At 37.2% G+C, this 16,261-nt stretch overlaps 1 protein-coding gene across 3 annotated transcripts in view; it reads left to right on the top strand.

Annotated features, from left to right (window-relative positions):
* Positions 1 to 328: 328 nt before the first annotated feature.
* The window catches only part of LOC140188211 (insulin receptor-like), a 242,434-nt gene continuing 226,501 nt past the window's right edge, over positions 329 to 16,261 (top strand). For 2 of the 3 annotated variants that reach the window (XM_072244263.1, XM_072244265.1), the window contains exon 1: positions 329 to 1,687. In XM_072244263.1, the coding sequence (XP_072100364.1) occupies positions 1,612 to 1,687 (76 nt within the window). In that variant the 5' untranslated portion in view covers positions 329 to 1,611. The remainder of the gene's footprint in view (positions 1,688 to 16,261) is intronic. The other variant, XM_072244264.1, reaches the window with a different exon arrangement.

The raw sequence follows: 16,261 nt of genomic DNA on the forward strand, positions 1-16,261 counted from the left end.
GCCATATTGTCCTCCATAATCTCTGCCATTTGCAAGGTGGGAAGGCAGGGAAGAGTGCGTGGCAATAGAAAAAAAGATTTTTTAATACATCTGTTAAAATATTAAATAAAGAAAATGTAAACATCCTCATTAAATATTTACAGCTTACTACACCTTTAATAAACAATAACTTTCTTGATTATTACCTTCCTTAATTCCAATCCAATAAAAGCAGAACAGCCTTTATTTTCTTTATCATTGTTCACTCACATTCTACGAATCTTGTTTGCTTGCAGCCAAGTCCAGATATTTAATTTGCTTTTCATTGCACGCTCTATCCACGTTTTTTTTTAAAATATCAGACTCCAGTCCACGAAGCTGTGGAATCCTGGTTCATGTTTTGCAGTCGTCCCGTCTCCTTTCCCTATCCACCCCCTCTCTCTCCCTGGGTTGGCGGCTCTTGTTTACTCGGCATAGCCAGAAGAAGTTTGCGTTTGGTCTGTTGGTTCGAAGCTTTTCGATTTCTCCTGGTCGTCTGTGTTTTTTTCGGTGTTGTATACCTACTAAAAGCATAAATTTAAATTCATTTTTAAAGAAGCACACGAAAGACAGGAAAGAAAAGAAACAAAAAAAAACGTTGTTGACGAAAAAAAATACTGGGAAGAAAACAATCACTTTGGAATGTGTTGAAGCCAAAGGGGAGAAAAAGCCTTCAAGGATTACAGGCATTTATTGATCAGTTTTTCGCTTGGTGTTCTGATAATTTATTAAATATTTTGATTGAATATTTCCTTTGGTTAATTGGGCACTTGAGCTGATACTTCTTCTGGGGAGACTGCAATATTAAAAAAAGAACGCAGGAAGCCAAAGGTAAATCAAGTTTGGATCATCTTGGAGAGGATTTTGTTGCTGATTGATTTTCTCAACAGACTGGATTTTGTTTCTTCCTCTTCTCAGGACCTGGTAAATGTGACAGGAAAAATAAACTTAAACAATTCCTTCTTCCAGTGATATCATCGGGCTGAAAGGAAATTACAACAAGAAACAAGGAGGTTTAAAGATGAAATAAAAGCAAAGGAAATGAGAGCTTTCTTGTATTGGGAAGTGAAGCCTCAGCCTTTTCAACTCCAATGTTATTTCAAGAGGAGATTTTGTCTTTGAAGAAGAAACCAGAGGTTGCAGAAAGCTTCTTCAGTTGTGGAAAAATATAATCCTGCAAAGAAATAAGAGAGGGGAAAGCTGCAAAATCTCTAACAAACTCTCTCGAAAAAAGACTGGAGAAAAAGGAACAATTTATTTCATTTCCCCTCTCACGGACAAAGTGAAGGATTCGATCCAGTCTTACTGTCAAGATCACTTTATTTAATCTTGTTGAAAGAAAATTCAAGATTTTTTGTGTATTGGGAAGAGTTGTACTTTTTTATTTGCGAGACATTTTCTTCCTCCTCTTCCCACCCCTAAGTAACCCCGAAAAATATCCAAAAAAGAAAATAACTTCTATTGCCAGTTGCCCTTCAACCCTGTTTTGTTTTGGTTTTTAGTCTGTTCTATTCCAGGGTTGTATGTGTGTGTGTGTGGGGGGGGGAGGGGGGTGTGGGAATTAATTTGAATTAGGAAGATTCCAGACCCAGAATGGGGATAAAGACTCCGATATTAGCCTTGGTGACTGTCTTCATTCTGGCCAATACTGGCCCAACAGAATCAAAAAGTAAGTATTTGCTTAAAAGCATTATTATGAAAATATTATAATTATATAAAGCTTTTCTTAATATTCGGGAAGATTTTTCGCGAATTTCGATAATGGTTCATTTAATTTATTTACTGTTTATTTGTGTGGAAACATTGCTTAGCTTGTTTTTTTCTCCCAAAAGCAACTTGAGGCCTAAAAGTCACCCGAAAGCCTGTGACTCGAGTAGAGGGTAAAGGCGGCAGCTCCCCCTACTTCGGCGAACCTAAAATGGAGAGCCGTGGATTTGGCACTGTGTGGGCCTAGGGTCTTTAAAACGCAGCCATAATAATAAACTGAATCCTTATTTTCGCAACCTGAGAAGACTTGAGATTGTTTTTAAAAAACGTAGATCAGATTGGATTTCCTTCGTTTTACGCAGCCTCTTAATTTAAATTTTGTTTTAAAATCTCACCAGTGACGATTCAGATTGATGAGAGAGTAGGGCAGATGCATGCTGATTAGGAAGATACGACAAACTAAATTTTAATTGTTTGGGATTAGTTGCAAAGGAAATTAATTCTAATTGGCTATCTGAAATATTCCTTGTTTTCTTCTTTTCCCGGGAATGTCAATATATTGGTTGACAATCAGTCTACACATGTTAAGGTGCATCCAAGTCTCGCATTTGCTGTTTTTTTAGTATATAGAATGATGGTCCTTAGACCTAATCAGTTGATTTACGATTATTTCTTGGATGGGTTGCATATAAGAATATGACTTTCCTTCCACAGTTTTGATCGATCGAATTCACCTCCCCTTGCCCAATTAGCAGTGCATGCCCAGAAAAATAAAATCAAGATCATAGAGTTTTAGACCAGATTGCCAAAGCAGTCTGGTCAAAGCATTGGACCAAGATGCAAGTGGATGCAAGATGCAGAGATTCACAGGAGACAGAGATTCTCACTCAAAACCCCAAAATCCAAAGAAGTATCCTGGGATCCTGTACTTAGAAAACAGGAACTTGTGCTTTTTCACATTACTGTGAAGTGATACTTTTTCATGGAAGTTGAGATTGTGTTCTGTGAGCTCTTGTTAAAGAATATTTTTAAAAAAAATTTAATAATGCACAATACAGTGTTATTTGATTTCTGCATAATACTGGTAGCATTTGTCTCAAAACCTGGATTTTTGCTTGTCTGGCCTGCTCATTACTCTGTGGGCTTTAATTTTCCCCATTGGGAAAGTTTGTAGTATCTATCCAAGGTTTACATTTTTGTGTGTGAGTCTTGTTATTGTGGGTGAACATCAGCTGCTGAGTTATGATGCCAGTACTTGCTGTGCTTTGCGTGAATACATTGTCACCTGTCTAGGGTTTGTTTGTCATTGAATAAAAGCTCATTAGGGACAGAAGTCTTATTCACAAGAAAGGGCCAGAAAGGTATTATAAACATGAGATTCTGCAGATGCTGGAAATCAATATGTATTTGATAACAAATCTTCTCAAAGCTATACCATGTTGAAGACTTTGCAAGTGATGTGTTCAGACCTCAGCAATTTCCACATTCTTGATGGCCGTTGCAAAGGTTCTTACTTTTGTAGGATAAAAATGCTTTGCTTGACTGTCAAAATCTTCAGATGAAAAAACTGCTTTGCTAGAGTCTTCAGTCAAGGTGTTTTAGCCTTGAAGCAATTCGTCTGTGATTGGATTGTTACAGTTGTCTTCATTGGGAATGGAGGAGGTTGCTGATGATTTATTTAGCAAGGTTTAACCTGTTGAAGAAACTAGAGCACAAATCTCTGGAAATGTAATACAAAATGCAGATGACATAGAAATTGCTTCTTCACTTCTTTCAGCCACCTCTTCCCCTCAGTCTATTTTGGATAGAAAGATGTGTGAAATTTAAATAATTGCAAATGTTAATTTCTAAAGTGTGCTTTGTTAACTTGGGATGGTGGCAGTAAAGACTATGCTTAAGAGGAAAAAATGATTCCATATTAAACACAAAAGATTCTGTAGATGCTTGAAATCTAGAGCAACACACACAAAATACTGGAGGAACTATGGAAATGAATAAACAATCGGCATTTCAGACCGAGATCCTTCATCAGGAGTGGGTCAATGTTTTGGGCCAAGACCTTTCATCAAGACCCATCATCAACATGTTATTTGTTTTTCTACCACTAGCTAGTGACAAAGCCACTTTGGAAATGGCACATGTAGACTTCGAGAAAGTAATCAAATTCAGTTTTTCTGCCTAGATTTCTTAACTATTGTTAATATGCCTGCTGACAAATGTCTGATACTGGACAGAAAATTGGATGGCTCAAGAGGTACAAAACTGATCATCAACCTTTAGAGCAGGAGTCCCAACCTGGGGTCCACAGATCCCTTGGTTAATGGTAGAGATCCATGGCATAAAGAAGGTTGGGAACCCCTGCTTTAGAGGTTTTAGAAAGGGAATTTGGGAATTCTGCTCCTATGCCTTATGGGAGTGAGGTAAATGAAGGTTCAAGGAAAGCTTGTTGTTTGCTGAAGGTTTCATCTTTCTGCTGAGCTCCAGGAAGACATTGTATAGAAAGCAGATCTTGGTGATTGTTGTGGCACAACTCTTGTGTAAAATGGCTTATGGAACAAGTTACATGATATTTTTATTCGTGGGTAAACAGTAATAGGTAAATAGTGATTCCACTTCTCTTTGATGTGAATAGCGGAGGAATATTGAGTGAACCTTGACCTCTTCCTCTGGAACTAACTTTGTGGGCCAATCGAGCTACGGTTTAACATTTCATCAATTGACAATACCCACTTCATTGGTGTCACACGTGGATTTGTGCTTAATTCACTGGAGTAGGACCTGAACCCACCCTTCAGTATTCTGTTTTTCATCCATTCACGTATAGCATTCTCATCATTGCACAAGATTTAATTTAGAAAGCTCTCTTGTAAGCAATTATAAAGGATTTTAATTTCCATCCTGGGCACTTCAAGGCAGTTTACAGTGTCACCTTTCTGTAGCTGAGTCACAAGTGCGTGGTTTCATTCCTGACTACAAGATCTAACAATGTAATTGTTTAGGCTGATGGTACTGATGGAGAGTTGTATTGTCAGAAGTAAGCCCATTTGGACATTATACAGGAAGAAAATCAAGACAATGACATGTTTGTGTTGATATTTATCCTTCAATTAAGAAGGCATCCTATACCTTTATGAGCACTTTATCCTTCATCTTTTCGATCTTCCTTCTTTCCCTTCAGAACTTCTTAGTAAATGTTGACATACAGTAATTTGTGCTTCAATCTCATTAAATGGAGGCTCAGTCTGTAATAAGTAGATGGCAAAAGATCCAGTTGCATTTTGGAAGGAAATCTGGAGCCTTGAAGTAATGCTGTTGTAAAATGAATTGGTTCCTCATGTTTGGAGATTGTGGAATCTTAGTACATTATTTTAGTTATTGTTTCATCTCTTGTAGTTTTGTTTGCTTGGTACTTGTGAAGGTGTTATAGGTAAGCTTGGTGCTGCAAATGCTTTCTCTTTCCAACAGAGGGCAGAAGTATTTGGAGTTCACTGATAGAGTTCGGGCACTATCAGTTCCCCACGACTTACCTACCTTTCACTGTTTTTGGAGCTCCTGGCTCAAAGACTTGTGGAATATAATGTCAGATGTTCTTTGAAAAGTATTCTGGTATGGAAAACATGTTCTTGCCACAGTCTTTGCTCTTTCACAATTTTCGATCAAGTTTTTTGTGTCAACATTTATCATTAATGAATTCCTACACAAGCATATCTCATTTAATTTTCTTGCATCAGTTGTCGCCATGTATGTTGCAGATTTTGACTCATTGGCTCTTTGGAGTATTGTGGGATACGTGTTAAGTAAATGAAAGGTTGTGTCTCCCCTGTCTGCCGCTTCTTGGAAATCAAAAGAAAAGACATATTCATCAGGTGTCTGTGGTTTATGAATAAATATATTTTATTTGTTCTTGGGCGTAGGCAGTGCTGGATCTGAGAAACTGTTTTCTGCTGTACTCGTTTTGGGATGGGCTCCTGCAGTAATGCGCTTAAAAGTCACTGGAATCTGATCCAGTGATCATGAAGGAATGGAAATTTGTGTCTAAGTTAGGATGATGTATGATCTGGAGGTGGTGATATTATAACTAGTACTCTTAGTGGTGTAAGATTATGATTTTTTTCATGAAGTTAGTAATATCAATAACTTGCATTGTGCAAGGTGTTTTTAACAGTAGCATGATCTCAAGTGCCTCTTTATATTTGAATTCTGAGCCATTGCATATGAGAGTTGTTACAAGTGTCAAAGTTGTGTTCAAAGGAAATAGGGAGAGGAGTAGCAGAGCTTGAAAGGTTTTGGGAGAGAATACGTGTGCACCCAAAGTGGGTATCAGTGCTGTCAATGGAGGAATGCAAAGCAGGCCGGAATGCGTAGTGCACAAACTACACATTGGTATGCTGCTGAATTCTTTAGTATAGCGAAGGCTCATTTATCTATCTGTACATAGATAGGTAGAGTAGAAAAATAGCTGTATTCTTTAAATTCTGAAATGCACTTTGCAGTTTTAAAAGTTGAGTTTCATATTTAATGTTTACAAGCTACTGATTTTCAGTCATTCATATAAAATTCAAGTTTTTATATATAAATAGTTATAGTGATTTCTTACTCATTGGAATGTAGTATGAGGAAAATGTTTTAAATGTTAGCATGGCTGCTCACAACCAGCAGAAATGTGCTGGGACATGAACAAATTTATCATCTGCTGATGTTTCTTGCTGCCTTGAATAAAATTTATACTTTCTGGGCTTAAGACAAGGGCATTTAGGAGTGCAGTTGTTCGAAAACAGCCTGTGTTATTCAAAGATTAGAGCCTTGATGCTGATATTTAACTATACAAGATGTCATTGTCCTATTGCAATGATTTCCTGTTTTGAAATTGCAATAGTCTTAAAATTCCTTCTGTAAATTGTTAATTGATTATTGCAGGTTACTTCCATATTCTTCAGTGGAAATTTTCTGATTTATTTTCTCCAGGAATATGAAACTGTGAATTTGAATAGCAGAAATAAGCAGTATCTTTTCATTGTTACTGCTTATTTCTGCTATTCAAATTCATGGTTTCATATTTCTACTGTATCTAAAATCATTCCCCCCCCCCCCCATTAATATTTCCCTGAACCTCAGACTTCTGACATTTTAATCACAGAATACTACAGAAAACTAGGAACCATTTGACCATCAAGTCTGTATTGGATCTGAAAGATCAATCCAATTTGTCCTACTCCCAGCTCTTTCCCTATATATCAATAGCTGTGTCTTTTCAAGTATTTATCTAACTCCCTTTTAAAAGCTACAGTTGAATTTGGCAGTGCATAGCAGATCCTAACCTCTCTTTGAATAAACAATGTTCTTCTTTCTGCATCAGTTACTTGCCAGTCACTTTAAAAACTATGCCATTAGGTTATCAACCGATTGTCTATTACTTTGTTTAAGCCCTCCGTGACTTTAACCACCTCCAACAATTTGCCTCCAATAATTTTACCTCTTTGATCTGAATATGCCCTTAAATTTCTGATTGGCTAATTTCAGTTTCCTAATTTATATTTACTTTATTTTCCTCTTGAGTTAGCAGACTCCTATGTTTTGAATCATCCTTGTAATAATTTACATATTAGCCATATTGTCATGCAGTGGTGGTGAAAATGGCAATGAATCATACCTTTATCATTTCATTTATTTCTCTTCTTTATTTTATAGGACCAGTTTCCCATATGTTTGTACAGGAAGACGTGTACTACCTTCCCAGTGCCTTTGACCCTTCCATTCTTTCAGCTGCCTCTATAACATCCGCTCTTTCTCCATTTAAGCACTGGGGAGGGTCTTGACTCCTGACAAAAAAAAATTGTACTTCTATCATTAATTTCATGTACAATTATGGGACATTATCTTGAATATTATATGTTTGGCATTCCTATTCTACCAGGGATATTTGTCCAGTTCCATAGGTTTCTCCACAGAAATTTAACACTGTACTTCCATTAACCCACTTGTTCTGCATCCATTTCATTCTTGTTTGACTAATCTGTGCCATCCTGTATCCTTTAAAGTTACCTTATTTCATCTTGAATTCTGCTACCTCTGTGAGTACTGTTCGATTCACTCACATTTACTAATGTAAGTCAACTTCCAACTCAAAAAAAGAACTTTAAAACTTTGTTTTAAATCTCATTTTATGATGTTTAATTCTTTACAACCTCCTCCAGCCCTACAATCCCACCCTTATCTCCCTTTCATCAGTATTCTCCAGGGTGTAGAATTCCTTTTCTGACTCTTCCATTAAGACACTCCAAAACTTCTTTTGATCACACTTTTTAGCTCTTTCAAATCATGTCTTTCCACAGAGTTATTGCTTTGTACTACTTCCTTTTAAAATTGGATGATCAATCTTCATTGTTCTTCAGTGTAATTACTGTTGTCTGATTGTGAATGTTTGTGAAACATGTTCTTCATAGTGAAGATAGTTGGTAAATAAGACCTGGTGATTGTAAACAAGCCTCAGTTTTGAACACAGAATACACCTTTGTGCTTCACTGTAAGAGCTATTCTTCAGACATGATGCTTCAGTGAGTTAGGTTGATTTTAATGATCCTGAAGATTTTTTTTTTGGTCCAGATTAAGCGTCTCTCAATCATCTCTCAAGAGATGACAATTTCAGAGTTGTATTTATAAAGTGTTGTTAACATCATAGAATATCGCAAAATTCTTCATGACTATAGCCAATCAAGTAAAGCCACATAAAGGATGTAGGGAGGGAATTTTACAATTTAATGATATTTGATAATATGATCATCACCGATAGAATGAAGAATGTTGGAAATGAGTGAAGATCTGAGTTGAAGGAATGTAGAGATTCTGGAGACCAAAATATAGATTAACAGGTCATTCCTACTGTTGTTTGTGGAATCTTGCAGTGTGCAAAATAATGATTGCATTTAAAAGCAATTTATATCAGCAAACCTTATTGAAATACTGGAGTAAATCCAGCAATACGTTGTTCATTCTTTTGAGTACTTCTGAGATGTAACATAATACAAATACTTAAAAGTTTATCAGATTTTTGAGTGTGACCTACTGCTAGGAAATCACTTATATGTATGATAGAATTGTTATGTCCTCTGGGGGAGCTTGTGTAAACTATTCTGAGAGATCTAGCGTCTAGTGAAAACATATCTTTGAATGAGCTGGTGTTTTTGGTGACAAACGTCTGTCTGTGAAGAAATAATAAAACATGTTCAGATTTGCTTCATTCAAACTTCAAGAAGCACCCAGATCTGATGTTAATGGGCAGGGATTTCCAATTCAATCAAAATGCTAAAATAATTCAATAGGTACAATGATATTTAACCACCAGCCAGTAAAGGAGGTCAAGTCTTTGGGTATACTTGAAGCAGAGGGTGACAGGTTCTTGATTAGTAAGGGCTTAAAAGATTATGAGGAGATGGCAAGAGAATGGTGTTGAGAGGGATAATAAATCAGCCAAGATGGAATGGGAGAGCATGCCCAATGGGCCAAATAGCTTAACTCTGCTCCCGTTTTATGGTCTTATTTCTGAAATGCAGTCACAACTGCTATGTGGAAACAAAGCGACCAAATAGCATGTAGCAAGCTTTCACATTGTGTTAACAACCAGATGATTTCTTTTTATTAATGCTGGTTGAAGGATAAATACTGTCTAGAATGGCAGAGATTATTAATTTTTTTTAAAGTCCCATAGGATCTTTTATGCCCAATTTTGGGAGCATTTGAGACTTTATTTTCAACACTTCATTTGAAAGAAGACACCTCTGACAGTGTAGCAGTCTTGTCTTATATGTTAGTCAACCTGAGGTGTAACTTCAGTCCATTACTTTGAGGCAAGAATACCAAGCCAGCTGTTTTGTGTTTTGATTGCCTTTTACTGTTTTAGTTCCTGTTCATGAATAGATTTAAAGCAGGTGTTCCCAACCTTATTTTATGCCATGGACCAGCTGGGAACCCCTGATGTAAAGAATTAAAAGGAAAATAATAAAAAGTAAAAGATTAAGTGAAATGGGGGTGTGAAAAACAGTGTAGGTAAGTGATAGGTATTAAATGTTCTGTTCAATATTTTAATGGCATTTTGGGACTCAACTACTTATGGTTATGTGCATTAGGGTTCATCCCATGCCTGTAGTAATCCAGCCCATTTTGGATGCTTTTATGTGATTTTCTTTAAATCAGTCTGTACTATCTTTGACTTTTGGGAAGGATTTGGGGAAAAAACAATCAATTTAAATGCTGCAAGACCTGAAGAACAACCTTTGTAACTTTTCCCTGTGGTAACTGTATTTTAGCAAAGAATTTTATTACTTTAACTGACTTACAAGACACGAAATCTAGATAATGCTGAAACACATGGATAGTAAGTTATGGTGGCGGGTGGGAGAAGAAATTAAATTGGCAACACTTTCAGTTATGCTGCATTAATTGACGTATATGCATCTACAATTGTTCATGAATCCTGTGTTTATTGATATGTAAAGAGCTCTGTTGTAGCTGTTTGAAAGGTTATATGACATTGTTCCTACCATTCTTATATTTGTATTCTTGTGTATAATCCTTCCCTGTCGTTCCTTCCCTGTCGTTACTGTGTTTGTATTAAAAGGGTTGATGAAATGTGCTGTTATAATGACAGTATGTGCTTGATGTCATGGCTTAACATTATTTTCCCCATTTTCTGTGGGATTTTTTGCATGTTATGGTATAAATGGGTAGAAATACCCAATTCAATCAAAAATTAAATGTTCTTTTCATCCAGCCAGTGCATTTAACCAGCTGTTGCTCTTATTTACTAATTCCCTGAACATTCGGCAAAGAAGGAATCATGAAGCTGCCAATAGAATAGGTTACTTTTCTGCCTTGGATATGTTTTGCATTGGATACATTCCATTGTTATATTATGTATAACATCAAGGGTTTCCCTAACCATTTTTTTAATGTAAACTTGTTTTTCCTTGTGGGTAGTCAATGTTCATTGGTGCAATTTAATGGTAGCTTTATAATTTTGTGATTGCATTCTGTTATTCTGGAGGGACCTGAGCCGCCTTTCTGTCTGTTGTTTTAAGTAAACATCTTAAACCTACAGTACCTTCATAACTGGATTCTCCTATGGCCTTTAGGCATTTTTTTCCCATTTTTGTCAGAAGGTTGGATGTTTTAATCAAAAAACTAGCCTGACACTCCTGTGCATAACTGAGGAAATGCTAGACTGCTGGAGCTGTTTCATTGGAGATGTTAAATTAAGATCCAGTCTGCATTTAAGAGGACTTGAAATAATTCTTGTAGACTATTTTGAAGAGCACTGTAGTTGTCCAGTGCCCTGGCCTATATTTAAACCCCATTAATCAATGTTGCTGAACTAGATTGTAGGTTCTTTATCATGTTGTATTTTGTGGGAGTTTGCAGCGTGTAAATCGAAAGCCACTTTTTACTACATTATAACTTTGACTAAATTTTATAAGTACTGTACTTCATTGGCTGTGGGGGGGGAGGGTTGTGAGATATTGTAAAAGAATGCAAGAGGATCATTCCTTTCAAGATGGTCGATTCTTTTGGCTCAGTTTGTTTTTGTTTTGTGCCTTTGTAAAGACCCACACTCAATGATTTAGGATCAGCTTCTTTCCCTCTGTCATCAAATTTCTGAACAGTCCATGAACACTACCTTGCTATTCCTCTTTCACTCTTTATTTATTTATATAATAATTTATGGGACTTTTTCTTTGTCTTGCAATGTACTGCAACACATGGATAGTAAGTTATGGTGGGGGGGGGAGAAGAAATTAAATTGGCAACACAAAACAACCAATTTCACAACATATGTCAGTGAGAATAAACTTGTTAAGAAAAAGCACATTGGACTATTTCATAACAAAAGGCTTTATACATCAATGCAGATTGTTGATCACATTAGCTGAGGATCATTAGGATAGTGAAGACTGGAGTTTGGTGTCCAGATGCTCATCCTTAATAGTAGACAGCAGCTGGATAATATTCTTATCTGCAGCTGTTTTTTTATAACCTACTCTGTAACCTAAGGGCAATGAATATAGTTGCTTCCATAAATGAGATCAGTTAATTCAGTGTAAACCAGTTACTACACCATGCACCCTGTGTTTTGAATGCAACATTTGATATTGCCTTTGCAAGGAGGATCACTTTGGGGACACAGTAGCACTTTTGACTCCTGTAGCTACTGCAGAAAAAAAATAAGAGTAGATGGGGTAAAGTGGAACATGTTGTTATCTAGTGCTCCAGATTTCAAACTTCATCTGGGTTATGGATGAGATGCTGTCAAACACTTGTATCAGTAGACTGAGATTTAAGGTGAAAGGCAATATCAGCAAAATAGCATAAAATTAGATTGTTGTGCCCCGTGCTGCTTTGAGAAATTGGTCATTAGTTGAGCAAATTTGGAATGAAGAGAAATAACTTGCGGACAGCTTCTATCCGTAACATGTCAGACTGGCATTTTGAAGTCACAGCCTGTGCTAAATTGACCTACTTAGGATACACTTAGCAAGACTGACTTTATGGGATCTAGTACATATTGGCTTTTCCAACCATGAAAGTTAGTCACTTGAACCCTTGATCTCAAATAATTCAACTGAATGTTTTCCTATTTGGGGAGTAAAGAATTGTTACAAAAATTGATTTAATTTTGCTGGATACTTGAGGTTCTGCAGATTCTGGAAAACTGGAGCAATATGCACAAAATGCTAGAGAAATCTAACAGGTCAGATAGCATCTATGGAGAGAAATGAACAGTCGATATCTTGGTCCAAAATGTCAACTATGGTAATTCCCTCCCTATATGCTGCCTGACCTGCTGGGTTCCTCCAGTATTTTGTGTGTGATTTAATTTTGCTGCTTATACCTTCAAAGCATGGACTGAACTTTGATTACCTGTATTTTTTTTATTTTAAAAGATTATTGCATTGTTTCTCCATCCCAAATATCCTGCCAAAATTAGGTTTCATATTGGCTGAGAATTGTTTGACCCTTTTGGACTTGTCTGAAGACCCTGATTTTGTGTGTGAGCCCAAGGCTGCATGTGTCAGCAGGATGCCTGAGAGTGGGAATGCTACACAGCCGGATCTGATCCTGGACTCCATGCACATGTAGACTGCAATAGCTTGTTTATGTGCTGATTTGAAGCCCTGACAAATTGGTTTTGCATCTCTTCTCTTTGTACTTTAATGTTAAAAGATGAGATTTTCCCTACCCAGTCTTTGTTTTCTTTAAACGAAGAGTGAAAATTCAATAAAAGCTGTAAAGAAGCTAAGGAAAACTGATTAAATTCAACTGCTTCCACCCACTTTGGCAAGAAAAATATCGATAAGGGAGCTAATTGAAGAAACAGTGCAATTACCTGTCTGATGCTCAGTTTTCCAGAAAGTAAACACTTAAGTCAGCGGTGTTCTTTATAACAATGCAGAGTTCTTAGAACAGATACAGTCTGTTAAAGCCTGAAATATGGAGTCTTGTTGGAAAAATACTTCTGAGGTTTTTAATGAGTTTGGACCTCTAGTTTTGGGATGCAGTTGTATTGCTTTTTCACGATTATGCTTTGCAAATTTTGACAATACATTGAAATAGTCCACAACATAACTCAAAAGTATAATTAGAACAGTTCTCTGACTTGGGAAGGCACTGCTGCCTAGCTTTGGAAGCATTGATTATAGGTAGGTTTCGAGAAAGAGAACAAAGGGCTTCTTTCTCCTTAGAATGGAATAAGACTTAATGGTGGATATGGTTGGGACAGTGTAAAAAAAAATGGCTTAAAATACTTTGATGTTAGATCTTCTAAGCTGTTTGTAAATGACAATCTGCCTTTGCTATAATTGATGAAAGTGAATATATCTACACTCTCAAAGTGAATCCATCATGGTTTGGAGCACGCCTGAGCAGTATTTGCTCTAGAGGAGGAGGTGCTGCAGGTTGATCTTTGCATGCTGCAATATAGGCTTGGCATGTGACCCTGTTTGTGTGCATCCCTTGCAGTACAAATTACACTCTAAATATATATGAGTAGGTTGTATATTGACCATTCAAGTGCTGTGTTGACAAAAATGAAAGTACATCCGTTTTAAGAGCAGAAAGAAAGAAAAAAGACTTTGTTTATGAAATTGCCTGTGTACTCAAGACATCCCAGCCGAGGCAATCAGCAGCATTTTGGAGCACAGTCGCTGTTGTGCTGCAGCTAAATATGTAAAGTTTCTGTATTACAGAATTCCGTATACAACAAATAAAATGAGTAGTGTTAATTGAGGGTCTTGATTAAAACAACAGCAGAAGGGTGACAGGCTTTTTCTTCCTGTAATCCTGATGTACAGCTGCACCTCATTTTAGTGTTTTGGTCACAACTGTTAGATATAACCATTGAGTACAGCTAGACTTGCTTCCACTAACCAACAGCCTTTCTATATATCTGCTTTTGCACATGTCCACATTAGGAGTGACACAATGGTGTCTCAAGTAGCACAGTCATCTTGTAGATCCCGCGGATCCATGAAATTCATTTTGTCCTTATTCGTTTTATAACCATAATTCTTTATTTCTTTGTTCTTCAGGCTTTCTGTTAATGCACTAGTGCTACTTATCTCAACTACTCCACACACTATCAAGTTCTATAGCCCAATCACTCTGTAGGTAATGAGAATATTTTTCATGGTTAGTTTAGATTTATTGATGATCTCTATATGGAAGATCTTTCCTTGCATTTACTCAAATACTTAGGGCTAGAAACCTCTGTTGGGTCATTCTTTCCCTTTCTTGGAGAAAGTTAAGTTTCCAGCTTTATTTTGTTGTTGAAAGTTGCATTTATTCACTTGGTACAAAGTGATGACCAAAATTTAAATTTCTTTGTTAGAGTGTTTTATATTGGCCTTAAATAAATATTTCATATCTGTGCTCTACAGTAACCCATAAATTATTTAACTTGCAAACTTGCAGTTCTGTAAAGAATTATGACAAAGGGGAAATCAACCCCCGACTGTACTTGGTCAGTGGAAATGCATTTTATCCAAATTCCTGTTCTCTGCTTTAACTCGACAGAACCTCATGTAGTGAGTTGGCAAACAACTGAAGCAGAAATAAAACAAATATATATTTTTTTCAGTTTGAAATCTTGGAAAATAACCACTTTCCTTGTCACCCCTGCTTTTTCTGAAGAGGCTGATTTGGTGTATGCCACCAACATCCTTCCCATTGGTTCAAAACATCTTGTCTTTCATGCATAAGCCTTGAAAGGTTATGTGGCTGTGCAGTGTTGATGGTTTTCTGTTAGATTTGGAATCTTGTTTGCCCATGTGGGACAATATTTTAGGTTCAGTTAGACACAGTATTGCCAGTCTGGGTCCATAAGGGAGTACTGTAGCTGCATTCTCACTTGATATTCCCATGTACATATTTTACGGTAGGAGTCACTTGTGGCAATCAGATGGGAAAACTGGCTGATTATCTCATTTTTCCAAATCTCTCATCCCCACTTATTCATTAGACCACAAGATGATCTCAATTTGCAGTTAACTAACTGCTCTAAAGGGATTAACTTGGAACTTTGCTCATCTTCATGACTGACTTACCACTGTATATACTATATGCTTCCAACTAAGCCATTGGGGAGAGATATTTTATTTTCCTTTAAACTCTTTTTACAAATTTCCAGTTTTAAGCAGCTTCTAGAAACTGATGTATGACCTCTGTCTAAACCTGATCTTTAATATCTGAGTGCAAGCTGACAGGAGGTAGTTGAGAGCTGACTTTATAGCGCATTTAGACAACAAGCTTTCAAGTTTTACCTTTGCAGACACTATGCATCAGAGGTTAGTGGTGCGAACAAGGGAGTCTGTATTATATACATGCAGAATGCTGGAGGAACTCAGCAGGTTAATCAGCATCTATGGAGGGAAATAAACAGTTGCCATTTTGGGTTGAAAACACTTCATCAGGACTGGAAAGTTAGGGGGGCAGAAGTCTGCATAGAAAGGGTGAGGGGGAGGGTTTGAGTACAAGCTGGTAGGCCTTGTAAGGGGGAAGATTGATGTGTAGGGGATGGGGAATAAAAGGGAATGATGTGAGAAGCTAGGAGAAGATAGGTGGAAGAGATAAAGGGCTGAAGAAGGAATCTGTTGAGGGGGACAGTAGATGATTCAAATATGATTTTTACTACTAAGCTGGGTGCAATTGGAGCCTGTGATTTACTTTTTGATGGTGTGTTTTTGGGCTGATTGAGTGATCTGGTGCTTTGCAGTTTTAGAGGGAGTTCAGTAAGGTTTGGAGAGCAGTGTGCTGCCTGGAGGCTTGGAAAGCTAGATGTGAGGCATGAGCCCGTGATCTTCCGACTGCTTCTGTGATTGAAGCATCAAGCAAGGTTGAAGTCGACGAGGAGAGGGAAGATGGGCAGTTGTTTGGCAACAACTGCCTACATATGACCTGCCTTCCTTTCCCTCTCGCTAGCCTTTGTTGGAGGAAAGTGCAGGAGCCTTGGGATCCACATTGCAAGGAGTTGGACTTATTGTGGGGGACT

This window comes from Mobula birostris, chromosome 26 (assembly GCF_030028105.1).
Source record: "Mobula birostris isolate sMobBir1 chromosome 26, sMobBir1.hap1, whole genome shotgun sequence".
Lineage (NCBI taxonomy): Eukaryota > Metazoa > Chordata > Chondrichthyes > Myliobatiformes > Myliobatidae > Mobula > Mobula birostris.